The sequence below is a fragment of the Macaca nemestrina genome, chromosome 18, assembly GCF_043159975.1.
Source record: "Macaca nemestrina isolate mMacNem1 chromosome 18, mMacNem.hap1, whole genome shotgun sequence".
NCBI lineage: Eukaryota > Metazoa > Chordata > Mammalia > Primates > Cercopithecidae > Macaca > Macaca nemestrina.
In genome coordinates, this window is record NC_092142.1 from 18962083 (window position 1) to 18981189 (window position 19107).

A 19107-nucleotide genomic window follows, 5' to 3' on the forward strand; every position below is an offset into this window, starting at 1 on the left:
ATTATAACCTAGATGGATAAACCCAATTCTTAAACATCTGACAAATGCAGTTTTCTATAACATGTAGGAAATTCAGTTTCTCACAACAAACATGAAAAAACAGGCTTTGTAGTAATCCTATCTTTGAGGTTAAGTACTACATTCTATTAAGATAATCTCCATTTAAGCGACAAATTATCATAGCAAACACACCTGCCAGAAACTCAATTTCATGAAGACAAAATGCAAAGTCAGTAAATAACTTACACAGACCTTAACCAACCTGATTAGTGCTCTTTTATATGTATGTGCATGCTCACCATTATAACATATTTGTAAATATTCTTCAGTTTTTGCCCTCATCTTTCCAGTGACAACTGAGTTTTGTATTCGAAAAAGCGCTTGTGTTAGTGTCAATAAACTTCTTCCCTGCCAACACTTCTAATCAAATCTTACAGTAGTTTGTGACTTGCTGTGTTCATGGTTTTAATCAAGACAGTCAAAGGATGTTAGGCTTAACAGTTTACTTTTTTTTTTTTTTTTGAGATGAAATCTGGCTCTGTCGCCCAGGCTGGATGCAGTGGCGCAATCTCAGCTCACTGCAACCTCTGCCCCCCAGATTCAAGCAATTCTTCTGCCTCAGCCTCCGGAGTAGCTGGGATTACAGGCGCCCGCCACCATGCCTGGCTAATTTTTTGTAGAGATGGGGTTTTGCCATGTTGGCCAGGCCTGACCTCAAGTAGTCTGCCACCTTCCTCTTCCCAAAGTGCTGGGATTACAGGCGTGAGCCACCACGCCCGGCCTTAGTTTCCTATTTTGATATGCTGTGATAGCATCCTCACTACTGTCATTGGTTCATCACTTAATTAATCAAGCACTCTCTGACCTTAGCCCCCAATGCTGTTGTAAAATCTGGTCTTTCATTTCACCTGCCAGATACCGACATGGATCAGTTGTGAATCAATACTTGTTCCTCCAGCGCAGCCAATGAGCCAGCTGAAGAAAGATGACCCCAACTGGCTCTCGGCACTGCTCAGCAATCAGCATCTCTCAGTGCCTTCTCCCATTGCCTGGTTCTACTAGTCCACGTTTCTAACACCTCCTGAAATGTTCTGTGATACCTCTTAGCATAGGAGGCATTCACTGAGAAGAGTCAGGCAGTCAGGAGTGGGGAGGGAGTTCGCTAACGCCCATCTGTACACGTGGAAGAAGCTCTCAGCCCGCTACTCGCCGCCCAGCTCTCCACCTCTGCTTACCATCCCCTTGCTGTTCCAGGATCCTGCTCTATCGCTCACCTCCTCTACTGTGCCTTTAACATCTCTACTAGCTTTTTCCTCCAAACACCCCTGGCCTGTCATCTCAGGAAGAAACCTCCACTTTGACCCTATATCCTCTTCCAGCTCCTATCAGTCTCTCCTCCCCTCTCAGCAAGCTTCTGGAAAGAACACACTGCTCTTGCTCTTGTCCACACCACTTTCATTCTCATTCCCTTATCAACCCAGGGCAGACCAGCTTCTTCCTCATTTCTCCCAAGAAATTGTTCTTAAGCATTGAGCCAACTTGTATCTACCAGGGCTGGGAACTGTTTTCAATGCTGGGCCAGGCGTGACTGCAGGCACTGTTTTAGATGTCAACAACTTATCTCCATCTCCACAAATGTTACCATTGTTCACTCAGCTGCCCAGTCCAGCCTTTTTTTTTTTTCCTTGAGACAGAGTCTCGCTCTGTTGCCCAGGCTGGAGTACAGTGGTGCAATCTCTGCTCACTGCAACTTCCACCTCCCGGATTCAAGCAATTCCCCCACCTCAGCCTCCCTAGTAGCTGGGATTACAGGCACTTGCCACCACGCCCGGCTAGTTTTTGTATGTTTAGTAGAGATGGTGTCTCACCATGTTGGCCAGGCTGGTCTCGAACTCCTGACCTCAGGTGATCCGCCTGCCTCAGCCTCCCAAAGTCCTGGGATTACAGGTGTGAGCTACTGCACCCGGCCTGCTTCCTTTTCACTTTCCACAGCCCCACACTCTCATTTGCCAGTCCTTATAGATTCTACCTGTTTAATATCTCCCACCATCCCCACCCTGCCCCCACTCCCCACCCTCGCCAGTCTTCTTGTCTGCTGCCTTAGATCAGGCCCTTACCACCCCCTGCTTGGATTGCTGCTGTGGCTTCTTAATTGAGGCAGGCCTCCTTCCAGACCACATCCCACTGGCTATCGTAGGAACCTCTCTAAAATTCAAATTTAATCGCATCATGCTGTGACCTCTGATGATTTTCATAGCTTACATAATAAACTCCTCAGCTTAACCCTTAAGCTTCTTAACATCCCATCTCTGTTTACTTGTCTTAGTTCATAACATACCATTCACCCAAATCATCTTAATGGCAACCATTTATTGAGCTGCTATTTATGTGCCAGGCATTATGCTAGGTGCATTACTTCTCATTTAAGCCTCATAGCAACCGATGAGGAAATTGAGGCTTAGAAAGATTAGGAAACTTGTCCAAAGTAAGTGGCAGGGTCGGCTTCAAACTCAAGTCTGTTTTGACTCTCAGGTTCAAACCCTGGAACAAGACACCAGCATGGTTTTGAAGCGTGGACTGGGAGCACCTACATCAAAATCTCTGGATACATGTTAAAATGCAGCTTCCTGGCTGGGCATGGTGGCTCAAGCCTATAATCCTAGCACTTCAGGAGATGGAAGGGGATGGATTGCCTGAACTCGGGAGTTCGAGACCAGCCTGGCCAACGTGGTGAAACCCCATCTCTACTAAAATACAAAAAAAAAAAAAAAAAAAATAGCCAGCTGTGGCAGTGTGTGCCTATAGTTCCAGCTACTCAAGAGGCTGAGGCAGGAGAATCACTTGAACCTGGGAAGAGGAGGTTGCACTAAGCCAAGATCATGCCATTGCACTCCAGCCTGGGCAACAGAGTGAGACTCCATTTAAAAAAAAAAAAAAAGCATTTTCCTTGGCTTCCCTTCCTGGCCTGATGGGCCAGACTCCTTGGGGGTGAGTCCTTGAGTTCTGGATTTTAAAATGGCACTTCAGTACCATTGTTGTGTTGTGTACTTGGAGTCACACAAAACTATTCCTCCAGTGCACCATACTATTCCTCCGTGCCTTTCCACAAGCTTTGTCTCTTCCTGGAACATCCCTGCCTTCTCATTTATCTCTCTAGACTCAATCCACGTGGCCCCTCTTCTGAAAAGCCTTCTGTAATTCCTCAGGCCAATTTCAAAGCCTCTTCTTTCCGCTCCTCTGGGCTGTGGTTGAAGCCCTCTACAGCAGTACTTTCACTTCTCATAACCCTTGGTTTATCATTCATCCCCTCTCTGGAACATAAGCTCCTCTGCCCTGTTCATCTGGCTCTCCAGCAACCTGGTACAACCTCCCACTATAGTATATGCCTCTCAAATGTTCATCTCATTCACTCCTAGCGTCACCTTCTTGTTCCATCCCCTTCCAATAAGCTACTGTGGTTCAATGATACATTTTTGTTGTTGTTGTTTGAGTCGGAGTCTGACTCTGTCACCCAGGCTGGAATGCAGTTGTGCGATCTCAGCTCACTGCAAGCTCCGCCTCCAGGGTTTACTCCATTCTCCTGCCTCAGCCTCCTGAGTAGCTAGGACTACAGGTGCCCGCCACCACGCCGCGATTTTGTTTTTGTATTTTTAGTAGAGACGGGGTTTCACCGTGTTAGCCAGGATGGTCTGGATCTCCTGACCTTGTGATCCGCCCGCCTCGACCTCCCAAAGTGCTGGGATTACAGGCGTGATCCACCACGCCCGGCCACCAGTCAGTGCTACATTTTAATTGTTTCTATCAGGAACATGTTCAGCTGCAAATAGCAGAAAGCCCAACTCATAATGGCCTAAACAAAGATGCTTAATTATTCTCACATCCCAGAAGTTGAGGGGAGAGGGTTCATTTGTGGTACAAGGGCTCCACTCTGCCAACAAGTTTCCAGGCTCCTTCTGCTCTGCCTCTCCTAAAATGTTGCCTTTGTTGCATAAAACGAACAACCACTTTCACTTGTTCATAATGTTCATTTAATATGCATATAACATTAAATTGCCCTAATGCCATTTATAAGCTTTGGTGATTGAAAGATTGTAAACATTTGTACATTTAATATAACTGACTTAAAAAAATTTTTTTTAATTTTTATTTTTTTGAGACAGGCTGTTGCCCAGGCTGGAGTGCAATGGTGTGACTGTGGCTTACTACAGCCTCAACTCCCAGGCTCAGGTGATCCTCCCACCTAAGCCTCCCAAGTAGCTGGGATTACAGGCGTGTGCCACCAAACCCAGCTAATTTTTATATTTGTTGTAGAGACAGGGTTCGCCATGTTGCCCAGGCTGGTCTTGAACTCCTAGGCTCCAACAATCTGCCCACCTTGGCTTCCCAAAGTGTTAGGATTACAGGTGTGAGCCTGTAATCCATGCCTGGGCCCCTGATTTTCTTAAGCATTTCTAATGCAGAACAGAGCAGATAAGCACACTCTTCTAAGCACCAAAACAACTCTTGGAAATTGAATTAATTAAACTATGGTAAATCAAGTTGTTTTAAATAGTCCAGTACTCTACAAAGTTAAATTCTTTTATGCCTTTCAATGTAAAAGCATCAGTCTGTAATCATATTTCAGATTGAAACCACAGGGAAAACTGACATTCTCAAATATGTTAGATTCTCTTAAACATTACAGAGGTTTTAAGTAACACATCAGATTGTCTTGAAACTAAAGTATTTTCCCATACTTCATACTTCTACATAATCATTTCAACTATATGTCTTTTGTGATCATATGATGAAGAAATTTGTATTTTTTCCATCAAATTTAAGTGAACTCCTGAGAGATTTCACTGGAAAAAATATGATAGCAAGTAATAAAGAAATGCAAATAAAAATAAAATCCCATTTTTCTTCTTTTACAGGTGTTGAAAAATTTTTAATGTATAGATTGATTATACTCTAGAGAAACAGGCAGTGTCACTATTGGGAGTACAAGTGACTGTAAACTTTTTGGAGAAAAGTTTGGCAATTTGGCCCAAATTTTAAATTATTTTTTCCTTTGGCAGAAAAAATTCCACATCTAAGGATCCTACCAAAACACCTCTTTGCAGATCAATGATATTTGTATAAAGATGTTCATTGAAACATTGTTTATAATAATAAAATAATGGAAACAACCCAAATGCCCATTAAGAGTATAATGGTTAAATAAATGTGGTACATCATGTATGTAGCAACATTGAAAGGAGCCTCATATTTAACACATAGAATGGTTCATAGCAGGTAATGGGCTTGCAATAAATATAAGTGAATGAATAAGGCATCAAAAGTAACTTACGATATGGTTGGTTCTGTTCATCCATTCATTCATTCATTCAGCCAGTATTCTGTGGGGAAGTAATGGTGAGAGAACAGATCCCGGTGCTCCCTCACAAAACATATAATCTATTAGAAAAGATAGTCATTAATGCCAGGCGTGGTGGCTGAAGCCTGTAATTCCAGCACTTTGGGAGGCCAAGGTGGGCAGATCAGTTGAGGTCACGAGTTTGAGACCAGCCTGGCCAACATGGTGAAACCCCATCTCTACAAAAATACAAAAATTAGCCGGGCATGATGGTGGGTGCCTGTAATCCCAGCTACTTGGGAGGCTGAGGCAGGAGAATTGCTTAAAGCTGGGAGGCGGAGGTTGCAGTAAGCGGAGATCATGCCACTGCACTCCAGCCTGGGCAACAGAGCAAGACTCAGTCTAGAGGAAAAAAAAAAAAAAGAAAAAAAACAAGATAGTCACTAATTTTTATAAATTTCAAATAAGGCACAAACTAATATGAGTTGTGAAGAAAAAGGACACAGTATTATGTGGTTCTATGCATGGGCAATTTGACCTAGCCTGGGAAATTGAAAGTAAACAAATGTATTGTGTATTATATACATATATTAGTAAATACATTGGAATCCTACCACTGGGAGGCCAAGGCGGGCAGATTGCCTGAGCTCAGGAGTTCAAGACCAGCCTGGGCAACCCGGTGAAACCCCATCTCTACTAAAATACTAAAAATTTGTCTGGTATGGCAGAATGTGCCTGTAGTCCCAGCTACTCAGGAAACTGAGGCAGGAGAATTGCTTGAACCCAGGAAGCAGAGGTTGCAGTGAGCCAAGATCGCGCCACTGCACTCCAGCCTGGGCAACAGAGCGACACTTTGTCGCCGCCCCCACCCCCCCGCCAAAAAAAAAAAAAAAAAAAAAGATTTGGTTGGATCTATGCCATATCTAACAATGGTTTTAGGATTGCAATAGGACTAAGTGTGACTTTTACCCTCTACATAAGACATCCCTGTGTTATTTGAAATTTTCTTTCAATAAGTATGTCTTGCTTTTGGAATCAGACAGAAGTATAAATGTATACATTTTAAGCCCAAATAAACAGTTTCACACTATATCAGTGGTTCCCAAGGTAGCTGGGGAAGAAGGGTGAATTTACATGATTGCTGGAGAGGAAAAAAAATGGTAGAGCTGGGGCTGGTATGGTAGGCAGAATTCTAAGATAGCCCCCAAGTTTCTTGCCACCTTGTGAACACACCTCAGTTATTCAATCAAACGCTAACCTAGGTGTGGCTCTCAGATTTTCCAGATATGGTTAAAGCTTTTAATCAACTGACTTTAATATAGGGAGATTATTGTAGCTGGGCCTGACCTAATCAGGTGAGCCTTTAAAAGAAGTCAGAAGTCAGATTCAAGCAGAAGAGATTCTCCTGCTGCCCTTGAAGTAGCGGCAGCCAAGTTGTGCATCACCCATGGCAAGAACCTGAGAGTGCCTTCTAAGAGCTGAGAGGGTCCCCAGCTGACAGCCACAAGATAGCAAGGACCTCAGACCTCAACCACAAGGAACTAAAATTCTTTTTTATTTTTTTGAAATGGAGTCTCACTCTGTCACCCAGATTGGAGTGCAATGGTGAGATCTTGGCTCACTGCAACCTCCACCACCCGGGTTCAAGTGATTCTTGTGCCTCAGCCTCTCAAATAGCTGGGATTACAGGTGCCAGCCATCACATCCAGCTAATTTTTGTATTTTTAGTAGAGATGGGGTTTCACCATGTTGACCATTCTGGTCTCAAACTCCTGGCCTCAAGTGATCCACCCACCTTGGCCTCCCAAAGTGCTGGGATTACAGGTCTGAGCCACCATGCCCGGCCAAGAAACTAAAATTCTATCAAAACCGAAATTCTATGAACAACCAATGAGCTTGGAAAAGTATCCCAGCCCTCAGAGATCACAGCTCTGGCTGATACCTTGAATTCAGCCTGATAAAACCCTGATCCATTCTTGGACTCCTGATGAAGGGAATTGTGAGATAATAAATGTGCGTTCCTTTATGTCAATGATTTGTGCTAATTTGTTACACAATAATAGAAAACAAATACAGTTGGTATTGAGAAATAAATTGCTTTTAACCTGCAACCTGACATTCTTGTCCCCAGCCTGATGCTTAGGAGTTAAAAAATATATATATGTTGAGAAGTGGAGGAAATACTGTACTATCTGATAAGTAACTAGGTAATGATATAAAACTTGTGTCTTATATTGTATGCCCTCAATACCATCTTGCCCACAAATTAATTTTTCCTCATGACTGTAAGTGACTGTACAATTGCCTTGACAACATTGACCTTTCCAGAAATATTTTTATCAGTCTTTGCTTTAGGGATGTAACTAATACTGGCCATGAGCATTTTCTGTTCCTCTGTTAGTCATAGTTGTTGCAACCCTGTAGAACTTATGTGGACTGTTTTTTTTTTTTTTTTTTTTTTTGAAACAGAGTCTCGCTCTGTCGCTCACTGAAACCTCTGCCTCCAGGGTTCAAGTGATTCTCCTGCCTCAGCCTCCTGAATAGCTGGGATTACAGGTACCCAGCACCACACCTGGCTAATTTTTTTTTTTTTTTTTTTTTTTTTTGAGACAGAGTCTCACCCTGTTGTTCAGACTGGAGTGCAGTGGTGCAAGCTCAGCTCACTGCCACCTCCTGGGTTCAAGCAATTCTTCTGCCTAAGCCTCCCAGGTAGCTGGGATTACAGGCGCACACCACCACGTCCAGCTAATTTTTATATTTTTAATAGAGACTGGGTTTCACCGTGTTGGTCAGACTGGTCTCGAACTCCTGGCCTCAAGTGATTCACCTGCCTTAGCCTCCCAAAGTGCTGGGATTATAGGCGTGAGCCACCGCGCCTGGCTAATTTTTGTATTTTTAGTAGAGATGGGGTTTCACCATGTTGGTTAGGCTGATCTCGAACTCCTGACCTAGTGATCCACCCTCCTCGGCCTCCTAAAATGCTGGGATTACAGACGTGAGCCACCGTGCCCGGCCGTTAGCCTCTCTTCTGCATGTGCTCTCAGTGTCTTCCCTTAACCAACCTCTGTGTTCTCTTCCTCCCTTAATTCCTAATAGTTTCTATCATGTTGGCAAAATCTGAAGTTGTGTCCTCTAAGAAAAAGGGTCTCAGACTCTTATATAAAGCCTTTTTTTTTTTTCTTTTTTTTTGAGACGGAGTCTCGTTCTGTCGCCCAGGCTGGAGTACAGTGGCGTGATCTCCGCTCACTGCAAGCTCCACCGCCTCCTGGGTTAACGCCATTCTCCTGCCTCAGCCTCCCTAGAAGCTGGGACTACAGGCGCCTGCCACCACGCCCTGCTAGTTTTTTTGTATTTTCAGTACAGACGGGGTTTCACCGTGTTCGCCAGGATGGTCTCGATCTCCTGACCTTGTGATCCACCCACCTCAGCCTCCCAAAGTGCTGGGATTACAGGTGTGAGCCACCATACCCAGCCTCTTGCTGATTTTAAATACCATTAAATGTTAATTTTAAATTACATTAAATGTTAACCTGTTACGGCCAGTTGTTTTTTCATTTCTGTACACCACCAGCCAAAATAAAATTTAAGAATGTTTTATTCAGAGAAAAGGAAATTACATCAGAAACTGCAGTGAAGTATGGAATTGAGGATTTTTTTTCCCCTTTCCTTTAGAGTATGAAGCTGAGCAGCCTCCCTTTCCAGAAGGATATAAAGTCAAACAGGAACCTGTGATTACTGTAAGTATTACCCAGGCCTCAACCTAAGCAAGAAGCTCTTAAATGAGAATAGCACTGATGGCCTGTGAATGTCACACAGTGTCACTGAGTTCAGGAGGTGGAAAAGGGAAAGCATTGGAGCGAGAACCAGGAACTTGGGGCTAACCCCAGCTCTAATACTAACAGTGTGACTTAGAGGGCATCACATAACCTCTTTGAGCGTTAGTTTCAGCATCTATCTGTCTATCTGTTTGTCTGTCTGTCTGTCTGTCTGTCTATCTATCTATCTGTCTGTCTGTCTATCTATCTTATCTATCTATCTATCTAATCTATTTTTGAGACAGGCTCTTGCCCTGTCGCCCAGGTTGGAGTGCAGTGGCACAAACTCAGCTCACTGCAACCTTAGTAGCTGGGACTACAGGCACCCGCCACCATGCCCGGGATTTTTTTGTTGAGATGGAGTTTCACCATGTTGTCCAGGCTGGTCTCAAACTCCTGACTTCAAGTGATCTGCCTGCCTCGGGCTCCCAAAGTGTTGAGATTACAGCCGTGAGCCACTGCGCCCAGCCAGATTTCTGTATTTATTAAATGGGACAGATAATCCTTGACTAACTAACAGGGCTTCTGTGGTGCTCACATGAGATCCTGGATGAGAAAAGCCTTTGCAGTGGATCTAACACCATGTCCATGTGAGGGGCAGTTGCAGATAGACCAAGTTTCTCTGCATGCCAGGGTATACAAGATGAAGACTGTGCTAAGGAGAGAGGGCTAATGACAGGGCAGCCAGGAAGAGAGGCCCTCATGAAGTCTACGTTGGAATTAGATAGGAGCTTGATGGAGTTTGAATTTTTTAAAAAGCAAGGCTCTGAGAGATGAAGGGACTTGAGCATGGTAACACGGATGGAATCAAAACCTGTTTCTCGACTTCTAGTAACTTCCATCACTGCAGCTGCCTGTGACAGAGACATTGTGTCTAAAAACTTTATTCTGTGATTGTTCTTTTTCTCCTAACATCCTGTTTTTGCTTTATGGATGCAATTCTTTTTCAGATTTCTCTGCCGATACAAATCACAGTTCTCTTCCCTGAATTCTCTGTGCTTCTTCCAGGGTCGGCTGTTCTGACAATAGATGTTGGTCTTTGTCTTTTGTGCTATGATCTTCTTGACCTGTATAAAGAGATTTGATTGTTTATTTAAAATGTACAATGGTCCTGAGTGGATTTTTCTATATAGCTGGTATATTAGGGTTCTCCAGAGAGACAGAATCAGTAGGCTATATAGAGAGATACGTATATGAGAGGGGATTTACTGGGGTAATTGGCCCACATGATTATGGAGGCTGAGAAGTCCCACATTAGGCTGTCTGCGAGCTGGAGAACCAGGGAAGCTGGTAGAGTGACTCAGTCCAAATCCAGAAGCCTCAGAGCCAGGAAGAAACAACAGTGTAACTACCAGTCTGAGGGCCTCTGTTTATGATGTATGACAGGGTTACATGGAAATCTAGTTGACTTAATTAGCCTCTGAGAGCCCCCAGGGACCACTGATGAGAACCCTGGAGTCTAAAAGCCAGAGGACCTGGAGTTCTGAGGTACAAGGGCGGAAGAAGGGCGTCCTGGCTCCAGAAGAGAGCAAGAATTCAGCCTTTCTCAACTTTTTGTTCCTTCCAGGCCCTCAGCCAATCCAATGGTGCCTGCCCACATTGAGGATAGATCTCCTCTCAATCCACCAGCGTATATACCAGTTTCTTCCAGAAAACGCTTGCAGACATACCCAGACATAATGCTCTGCTAGTTACCTAGGTATCCCTTACTCCAGTCAAGTTGACACTGAAAATTAACCATCACAGTATCATGGCTGGTGTGGTTTTCTCCTGCTGCTGTACATGTGGGTTTGTTTTCTGGATGGGTCTCTTCTATGAGTAGCAAAACGCTGACTGAGTGCTCATGAAGGGTGGTTGTCCACTGGCCGACTGTTCTTCAGAGTGAACAGGCAGAAAGTTGGTATTTTGGGATTGGGCGGCAGTGGCGGGGGGGTCTCTAAATCAATTTTTTTTTCTTTGTTTTTGAGACAGGGTCTCACTCTGTCATCAGGCTGGAGTGCAGTAGCGCACTTCCCCGGCTCCAGCGATCTTCCCGCCTCTTCCTGCCAAAGTGCTGGAACTACAGCTGTATGCCACCACTGCCAGCTAATTATTTTTTAATTTTAGTAGAGATGAGGTCTCACTATGTTGCCCAGGCTGGTCTCGAACTCCTAGGCTGAAGCCATCTGCCCTCCTTGGCCTTCCAAAGTGCTGGAATCACAGGCATGAGCCACCACGCCCAGCCCGATTTTTTTTTTTTTTTCTTTTCCTACCATCTTGGTGCCCTAAGTGGTTCTAAGTGTTCTACTCCTTTTCAGGTAGTTTCATTGGTTTACAGAAGAGTTCCTGGAGAGGAGGGCGAGCTGGAGATCCAACTGGTGTGAACACAGCTTTATGATATTGAGGGAACAGAAAGAAGCCTGAGGGGAGTGTGGGCAGCAGGCCAAGTTAGCCCAGCCGGATTTCCACCCAGCCTCGTCGTGTGTCATTCCATTCTTGTTCCCACCCTGTACAGTGCCTGTCAACTTGAGTGTTTAGTCCCTTTGGGATCTGATGGGAAGGTGGACGTCTATTTTCTGGGGCAGCCTCCTCCTGTGACTGTTACTTCCACTCTTGCTGCTGCTGCTGCTTTTTTTTTTTTTTGAGATGGACTTTCACTCTTGTTGCCCAGTCTGGGGTGCAATGGTGCAATCTCAGTTCACTGCAGCCTCCATCTCCTGAGTTCAAGCAGTTCTCCCCCCCTCAGCCTTCCAAGTAGCTGGGATTACAGGCGCCCGCCACCACGCCTGGCTACTTTTTTGTATTTTTAGTAGAAACGGGGTTTCACCATGTTGGCCAGGCTGGTTTTGAACTCCTGACCTCAGGTGATCCTCCTGTCTCAGCCTCCCAAAGTGCTGGGATTACAGGTGTGAGCTTCTTGCTTCTTGAGTGAGGCTTCATCCCTGGTGTTTTGGATATGTTTACCAATCTCTCATCCGCAGATGGCCCTCCTTTTCTCTATCACAGGTTATGCCTTGTCGTTTATAGGTGTCTCAGGAGGGAAGGGAGACAAAGATCTGTGCTCAGTGTACCCCTTGAACCTTAAAGTCTGATGTAGAATTTTATTCCTTCATAAGGTTATACAAGAAAATACAATTATTTAAGCTGTTTGAATGAATTGCCTCCCCTCCCCTGTCTGCTTCCAGGTTGCGCCAGTAGAAGAAATGCTTTTTCATGGCTTCAGTGCAGAGCACTATTTTCCGGTTTCCCATTTCACCATGATCTCGCATACACCCTGTCCTCAAGATAAATCGGAAACAGTCAACCCAAAAACATGTGAGTAAGAGAGATGCCATCTTTTCTAATTTGGGGCTTTTAACATTGCAGAACCACAGGGTGGGTATGGAGGCAGACAGATTGACTTCAGGGAGACCACATACATAAGAAAGAATGTGTTTTTGTTTTATTTTTAAGAGAATGTCCTTTATTTCACGATTTATCTTTAAGGTTAAAAATGTAATTAAGATAATAAGTAACAAAAAGTGTACTTTGATTTTACATTCAATAAAAAGTAGGAAAAGAGAGCAGTAAATAAATGTAGCCGGCTGTGATGGCTCGTGCCTGTAGTATCAGCACTTTGAGAGACCAAGGCAGGAGAATTACTTGAACCCAGGGAGACCCCATCTCTACATGTCTACAAAAAATTTAAAAAAAAAAATTATGACCAGATGCGGTGGCTCATGCCTATAATCCCAGCACTTTGGGAGGCTGAGGCGAGAGGATCTCTTGAGGTCAGGAATTTGAGACCAGCCTGGCCAACATGGTGAAACCCTGTCTCTACTAAAAATACAAAAATTAGCCAGGCGTGGTGGCAGGAGAATCACTTGAACCTGGGAGGTGGAGGTTGCAGTGAGCTGAGATCATGCCACTGCACTTCAGCCTGGGCAACAGAGTGAGACTCCATCTCAAAAAAAAAAAAAAATTGCCAGGTTTGGTGCTGCACACCTGTAACCCTAGCTACTTGGGAGGTTGAGGCAGGAGAATCAATCGCACTTGGGAAGCGGAGGTTGCAGAGAGCTGAGATTGAGCCACTGCATTCTACCCTGGGCAACAGAGCGAGAAAAAAAAAAAAATTAGCTGTGCATGGTGGCAGGTACTTGCAGTCCCAGCTACTTGGGAGGCTAAGGTGGGAAGATTGCTTGAGCCTGAGAGATCTAGGATGCAGTAAGCTATGATCGCACCACTGCACTCCAGCCTGGGCCACAGAGTGAGACTCTGTCTCAAAAAAAAAGTAAAAAGTAGAAGAAAACATCATCATGCTACCCTGCTTTGTGTGTGGAAGCCAGAGGTGTAGACTGCAGATCTGAGTCATAGTTCCTTGGGCCCTCGGTAGTACCAGACCCTCTCATACTGGTTTGTTCTGCGTTCTGCATGCCTTGGGCCTTGGCTAACGACTGCCTTTATTACTGTGATCATAAGACCTTACCCATTATACTCTCACTCCCAATTCCTCTCTGGTCCCAATTCCTACCACATTCCCCTTGTTTTTGTCCATCCGGCCACACTGGCCCCCTTGATGTTCCTGGCTTGGGGCCATAACAAGCTGGTGGACCCAGCCTTATGTAGGATACTTCCGACATCTTCACCAGACTATAGAAGCTCAGAGGGACATTTTAAGTTACTTTAGTTATACAGCCCAGCTCTGCAGTCTGGAGCAAAATATAACATCCAAGATCGTGTGATTGAATGGACAGTACCTTTTTCTGGCTCAAAAGTAAACATTTCTCCCAGATTAGCTTGGGCCACTGGGGATTTTCAGTGGGAATTTTTGTTTGTTTGTTCTAGGTTCTCCCAAAGAATATTTGGAAACTTTCATCTTTCCTGTTCTGCTTCCCGGAATGGCTAGCCTGCTTCACCAAGCGAAGAAAGAAAAATGTTTTGAGGTCAGTTATTTGGCAGGATTTCTTTATTTTAAGATTCTCAATCATTATTATCAGATGATAGCTCATTATCTTGGTACCATCAAGTTGTTCTCCAGATGACCTCTTTGGGAGGGAAAGCCTGTGTTTGGGGTCACTTACCCCATTCCAGCCACACCATCTAGTTGTGCACATACATGCGCTACCATCTGTCTGGCCACTTGGACTCCGGAGAGCTTTTCCACCTTGCTTGGCCTCCTGCCTGCCCTTCTCCTGTGCAGTTTGGCATCCACCAGGTTTCTTGGGTCTTCAGCTTCTGTTTATTACATGCACTGATTAAAGCTCTCCTTGGCCAGGCACAGTGGCTCATGCCTATAATCCCACACTTTGGGAAGCTAAGGTGGGAGGATTACTTGATGCCAGGAGTTCAAGACCACTGGGCAACATAGTGAGACCCCCATCTCTAAAAAAAAATTTTTTTTAAATTAGCTAGGTGTGGTGGCGCGTACTTATAGTCTCAGCTACTTAAGAGGCTGAGGCAGGAAGATCCCTTGAGGCCCGAAGTTTGAGGTTACAGTGATCCATGATCCCGCCACTGCACTCCAGCCTGGGCAACAGCAAGACCCCCAACTCAAAAAAAAAAAAAAAAAATCCCACAAAACTCTGCTTACTTCCTACTTGACTCTGGATTGATTGTTCCCCCTGGCATCTCTCTACTCCATGCCAACTGTCATGAATGTAAACTGCTTGCAGAGAGTCTTGGAAAACAGTAAGTGCTCAGTAAATGACAGTTAACATTGCACTGCAGAGAATCAACTTCTCTGCAGGGAAGTTTTAGTTTAGTATTTTTGAGACAGGGTCTTGCTCTGTTTTCAGGCTAGGGTGCAGTGGCGTAATCATGGCACACTGCAGCCTCAACCTCCAGGGCTCAGTTGATCCTCCCACCTCAGCTTCCTGAGCTGCTGAGACTACAGGTATGCGCCCCCACTCCTGGCTAATTTTTTTTTTTTTTTTTTTAGTAGATACTAGGCAAAAACTCAGTAAACTTGGTACAAACCGAATTCCAGTGCTGGCCTCCCCCCACATGGATACCCTTAGAGACGCCCTCTTTTCCGTAGTTCACAGGATACTTTGGGTGTATGTGTTCCCTGCACTGTTTTGAATTCTAGAATTTTGGATGATCCAGATGAAGAGAGTAAAATTACAGCATTTATTATTGACCAGGCACTTGCTGTGTGCCAGGCACTTTGCTGAGTGCTGTATCTTCCATTATTGCAATTGCCCTCCCCAGCCATGTGAGCTTCTTTCTATTATTGTTATCTGCACTTTGCAGAGGAGAAAGTGGAGGGACACAGGCCTGAAAAATGATCAAGAGTGAATGGCAGAGTTAGGACTCAAATCCAGATTAAATGATTCAAAATAATACTAAAGACCGGGCACAGTGACTCATGCCCATAATCCCAGCACTTTGGGAGGCCAAGGCAGAAGAATTGTCTGAGCCCAGGAGTTCAAGACCAGCCTGGGCAACAAAGTGAGACCCAATATTTACAAAAAAAAAAAAAAAATAGAAATTAGCCAGGGATGGTGGTGCATACCTGCAGTCCCAGCTGCTCAGGGGGCTGAAGTGGGAGGATCAGCTGAGCCCTGGAGGTTGAGGCTGCAGTGTGCCATGATCATGCCACTGCACCCTAACCTGGAAACAGAGCAAGACCCTGTCTCAAAAAGAAAAAAAAAAGATACTAAAAAAGTTGGCAGTAATTACAGTGTAAACCTCAATCAGTTTGACACATCCTGAGGTCTATAAAATTATCCATAGTTAATGATACCACCAAAGTAGTTGCCCTTCAGCACAGGGTCCCCATCTGAGAAGAACTGCCTACTGCCATGTTGGTACCGCCATATACTGAGGAGATAAGGTTTTCCTATGTTCTAGCAAATACTTGATTTTTCCTCAGCAATGCCTTGACAGTATCCTGCCCCACTTGCCTCTTAATCACTCCATATTATACCTCCCCCTAATTGCCTGCCACTTAATCCGCTCAGCATAACATTCCTTTGACAGGCCTCACCATGACATTTGTGTCTTTACTTGAGGCAGAAATGGATGATGAGACATTGATCAGAATTTGGGTAGTACGCTCAGGAAGGGAAGAATTTGGGATACACCTCTGGGCTGTGGTTCACCATTTGACAACAGTGGATCCACATAATGAAGTCACTAGCCCTCAGCCTAGCCTTCAAGGCTCTTCATTTGTTCATTGGTTCCTTCCTTCCTTCCTCCCTCCATCCCTCCCCCGCAGTGCTCCCCTTCCCGATGGTACCCTCCACCCAAGCAGAACCACTTGGAGTTCGCTGCACCAGCCCCCACCTCACGGCCTCTGTGCATCTGCTCCTGCTTTTTTTAGAAAAAAATCCCTGAGCTCCTCTTCTGTGCATATTTAACTTCTACTTGTTTTTCCAAACTCAGCTCCATAACTTCTCTCTCAAGCTTCCAGTTCCCTGCTGGGCTCAAACTAGAAGTAATTGATCCCGGCTCTCAGATTTCAGAGTATTTCATCTGTTCCTCATTTTATGGCAAATTAAGACATCCTTAATTAAGACATTCTTAGCCCACATATACTTAATTTTATGCATGTCTGTCTCCCCCCCATATTTTAAGTTCCTTGAGGACAGATTCTCTGATTTATTTTTATATCTCTAGTCAATGCTACCCAATGCCTAGCACATGGTGAACATAGAGTTGGCCCTTGATAAATGTTAAATAAGTGAGTGCATGATTATATACCAGGGAGTATCACTATTACTATGTCCTTGACCAAAACCCAGCTTCCTTCTATCTGGGAAGGCTATTCTATTGGACTCATCCCTGGAGAAATTCCCTGGAGGGGTGAGGAAAGAAGATATGCATCTATTTCATGAGTTTAGTTGATAGGGGAGAGCAATTGGGGTCCAATGGCACAGCCTGACCCCCCAACTCATATATTAATTATACAAGTAATTAGTAAATTGGGCCTTGATTTATAGCTTAGCAGTTAAGAGCAAGTCCACCTCCATCCCAACTGGCAGCACAGCCCAAGACAAGTCATTTCATCTTTCTGAGCCATTATCACTTCCTTCCATGTAAAATGAGGCTGATCATAGCACCTGCTCATGGGATTATCATGCTGATGAAATGAGGTAGCTCATGTAAAGTGCTTAGGCACTTTACCTAGTCCCTGGAACCTAGGAAGAACTCAATGCATGTTAACTTATTTATCTCAGTGATACAGTGGTACAGGTACTTCCCAGATAGGGTGGGTTATACCCGCTACCTGAGTGACTTCACTCTTGTTCCTGGGCCATGTGGAGTCCTGACTCAGGACTTGGTCCCAGTTCCCAGAAAAACCACCCAATTCCACAGTGATCTTGCAAGGAAGGTTATTTTGTGGGTCCTCTCATGGGAAGATGGGGAAGAGGACCCCCACCTTTGTTGGCACTTATCAAGCAGTACTTAATTAATCCTCTCTAGAAGCATTTCTGACCCTCCAGGAACCCCCTCCCCATGCTCACTCTGCAGACCCCTCCTGGATCCTGAACAGTTCAGCTGTGGCTGTCAGCTTGCATGGCCCACTCAGCAAGGCCAAGCCCAGCATGCAGTTTTCCCTCCTCTTTTAAATGCAGTTCGGCCATTATGTAGCCCTTGTGGGTGGAACTGGGGGTGGGGGCTTCACATCTCTCACCCAACAAAGACACAGTTGTAAGGTTTTCCTCATTGCTTTGTTGGAAATCCTCGTTTTGACACGTAGGCCTGGTGAATTCAAATCTGGGGACCTCAGTCCCCACTCTTTCTCCTGATGTGCTACTACAGACATGGTTGTCATATTTGAACCTGGGAAGACCACAATGATCAGATCCCTTATTTTCACTAGCAAGAGAGGGCACTCTGCTGATGAGAACTGTAAAAAAAAAGCTGGTAAAATAAAGTCAGTGATTCAGGTGCTGATGATTAAATCCAGGCAATTGCTCTCCTGTCACCTGTGGTTTGACTGCTGCTATGATAATCATCAGAAATTGTATCAAAAGTCAGAGAAGGCCTGGTGTGGTGGCTCATGCCGATAATCCCAGCACCTTGGGAGGCTGAGGTGGGCGGATCCCTGGAGCTTAGGAGTTTGAGACCACCCTGGGAAACGTGGCAAAACCCCATCTCTACAAAACATACGAAAATTAGCTGGGCATGGTGGCACATGCCTGTGGTTCCAGTTACTTGGGAGGCTGAGGTGGGAGAATCACTTGAACCCTGGAAGTTGAGTCTGCAGTGAGCCATGATGGCGCCACTGCACTCCAGCTTGGGTGACAGCACGAGACCCTGTCTCAAAAAAAAAAAAAAAAAAAAAAAAGTCAGAGGAGCCCTCTCATTGATTTATTGCCCATCGTTCATCAACACTGGTCAAATGCTTCCTATGCACCACTTTGTTTCACACTTACAATAACCTTCTGAACCAGGTCCTCTTTTTCATCACCTCCCTTTTACCAAGGATGGCCCTGGGACGCAGAGAAGTTGAGCATTACTCAAGGTCACCTAGTAAGCAACAAACAGCACACATCTCCAACCTAGGCCCAGATGATCCTGAAGCCTGGGTTTCCATCCCTCCCAGTAAATGAGAGTTGGAGGCTGTCCTCAAAATAACTCCCAGAGATACTGGTTTTTTTTCATTCATAGCTATTTTCTGAAGAACAGACTGCTTACTTGCCTTTGGTTATCAAATTTAAACTGCTTCTAATTTTTATCTGTTTTTCATTTGCCCACTTGGCTTTTCCTGACAATTTAATTCTTGTCCACTACTCATAACTGACCTTCCCCATCATCTGTGTTTTGACTACTGCTATGATAATCATCAGAAATTGTATCACACTGTGGTGTGATACAGTTGGTAGGTATCCTGTGGTGTTAAACAGGTGCAAGGTGTGGCTGAGTGGAAGGGGAGTGAGGCTGGGTTGAAGAGTGGTCCCAGAGCAGACCCTTAGCTTGGCCATACCATTGTCAGATGGCTTTGTCTCTCTGCCTTCTGTTCTGCTGCTAAATGAGGAAGAGCACCTCACG

The 19107-nt window shown here is 44.8% G+C and overlaps 1 protein-coding gene across 6 annotated transcripts in view; it reads left to right on the forward strand.

The window, feature by feature from the left end:
• Positions 1 to 19107, forward strand: part of LOC105484976 (IQ motif containing K) — a 138980-nt gene that overhangs the window by 2859 nt on the left and 117014 nt on the right. For 3 of the 6 annotated variants that reach the window (XR_011616332.1, XM_071084201.1, XM_071084200.1), the window contains exons 2-5: positions 9008 to 9072; positions 11448 to 11507; positions 12315 to 12444; positions 13954 to 14051. Coding sequence is in view for 5 of the 6 variants with exons in the window: in XM_071084201.1 (XP_070940302.1) it covers positions 9008 to 9072; positions 11448 to 11507; positions 12315 to 12444; positions 13954 to 14051 (353 nt within the window). In the remaining variant the exon portion in view is untranslated. The remainder of the gene's footprint in view (positions 1 to 9007; positions 9073 to 11447; positions 11508 to 12314; positions 12445 to 13953; positions 14052 to 19107) is intronic. The other 3 variants (XM_011747090.2, XM_011747089.3, XM_011747088.2) reach the window with 1 other exon arrangement.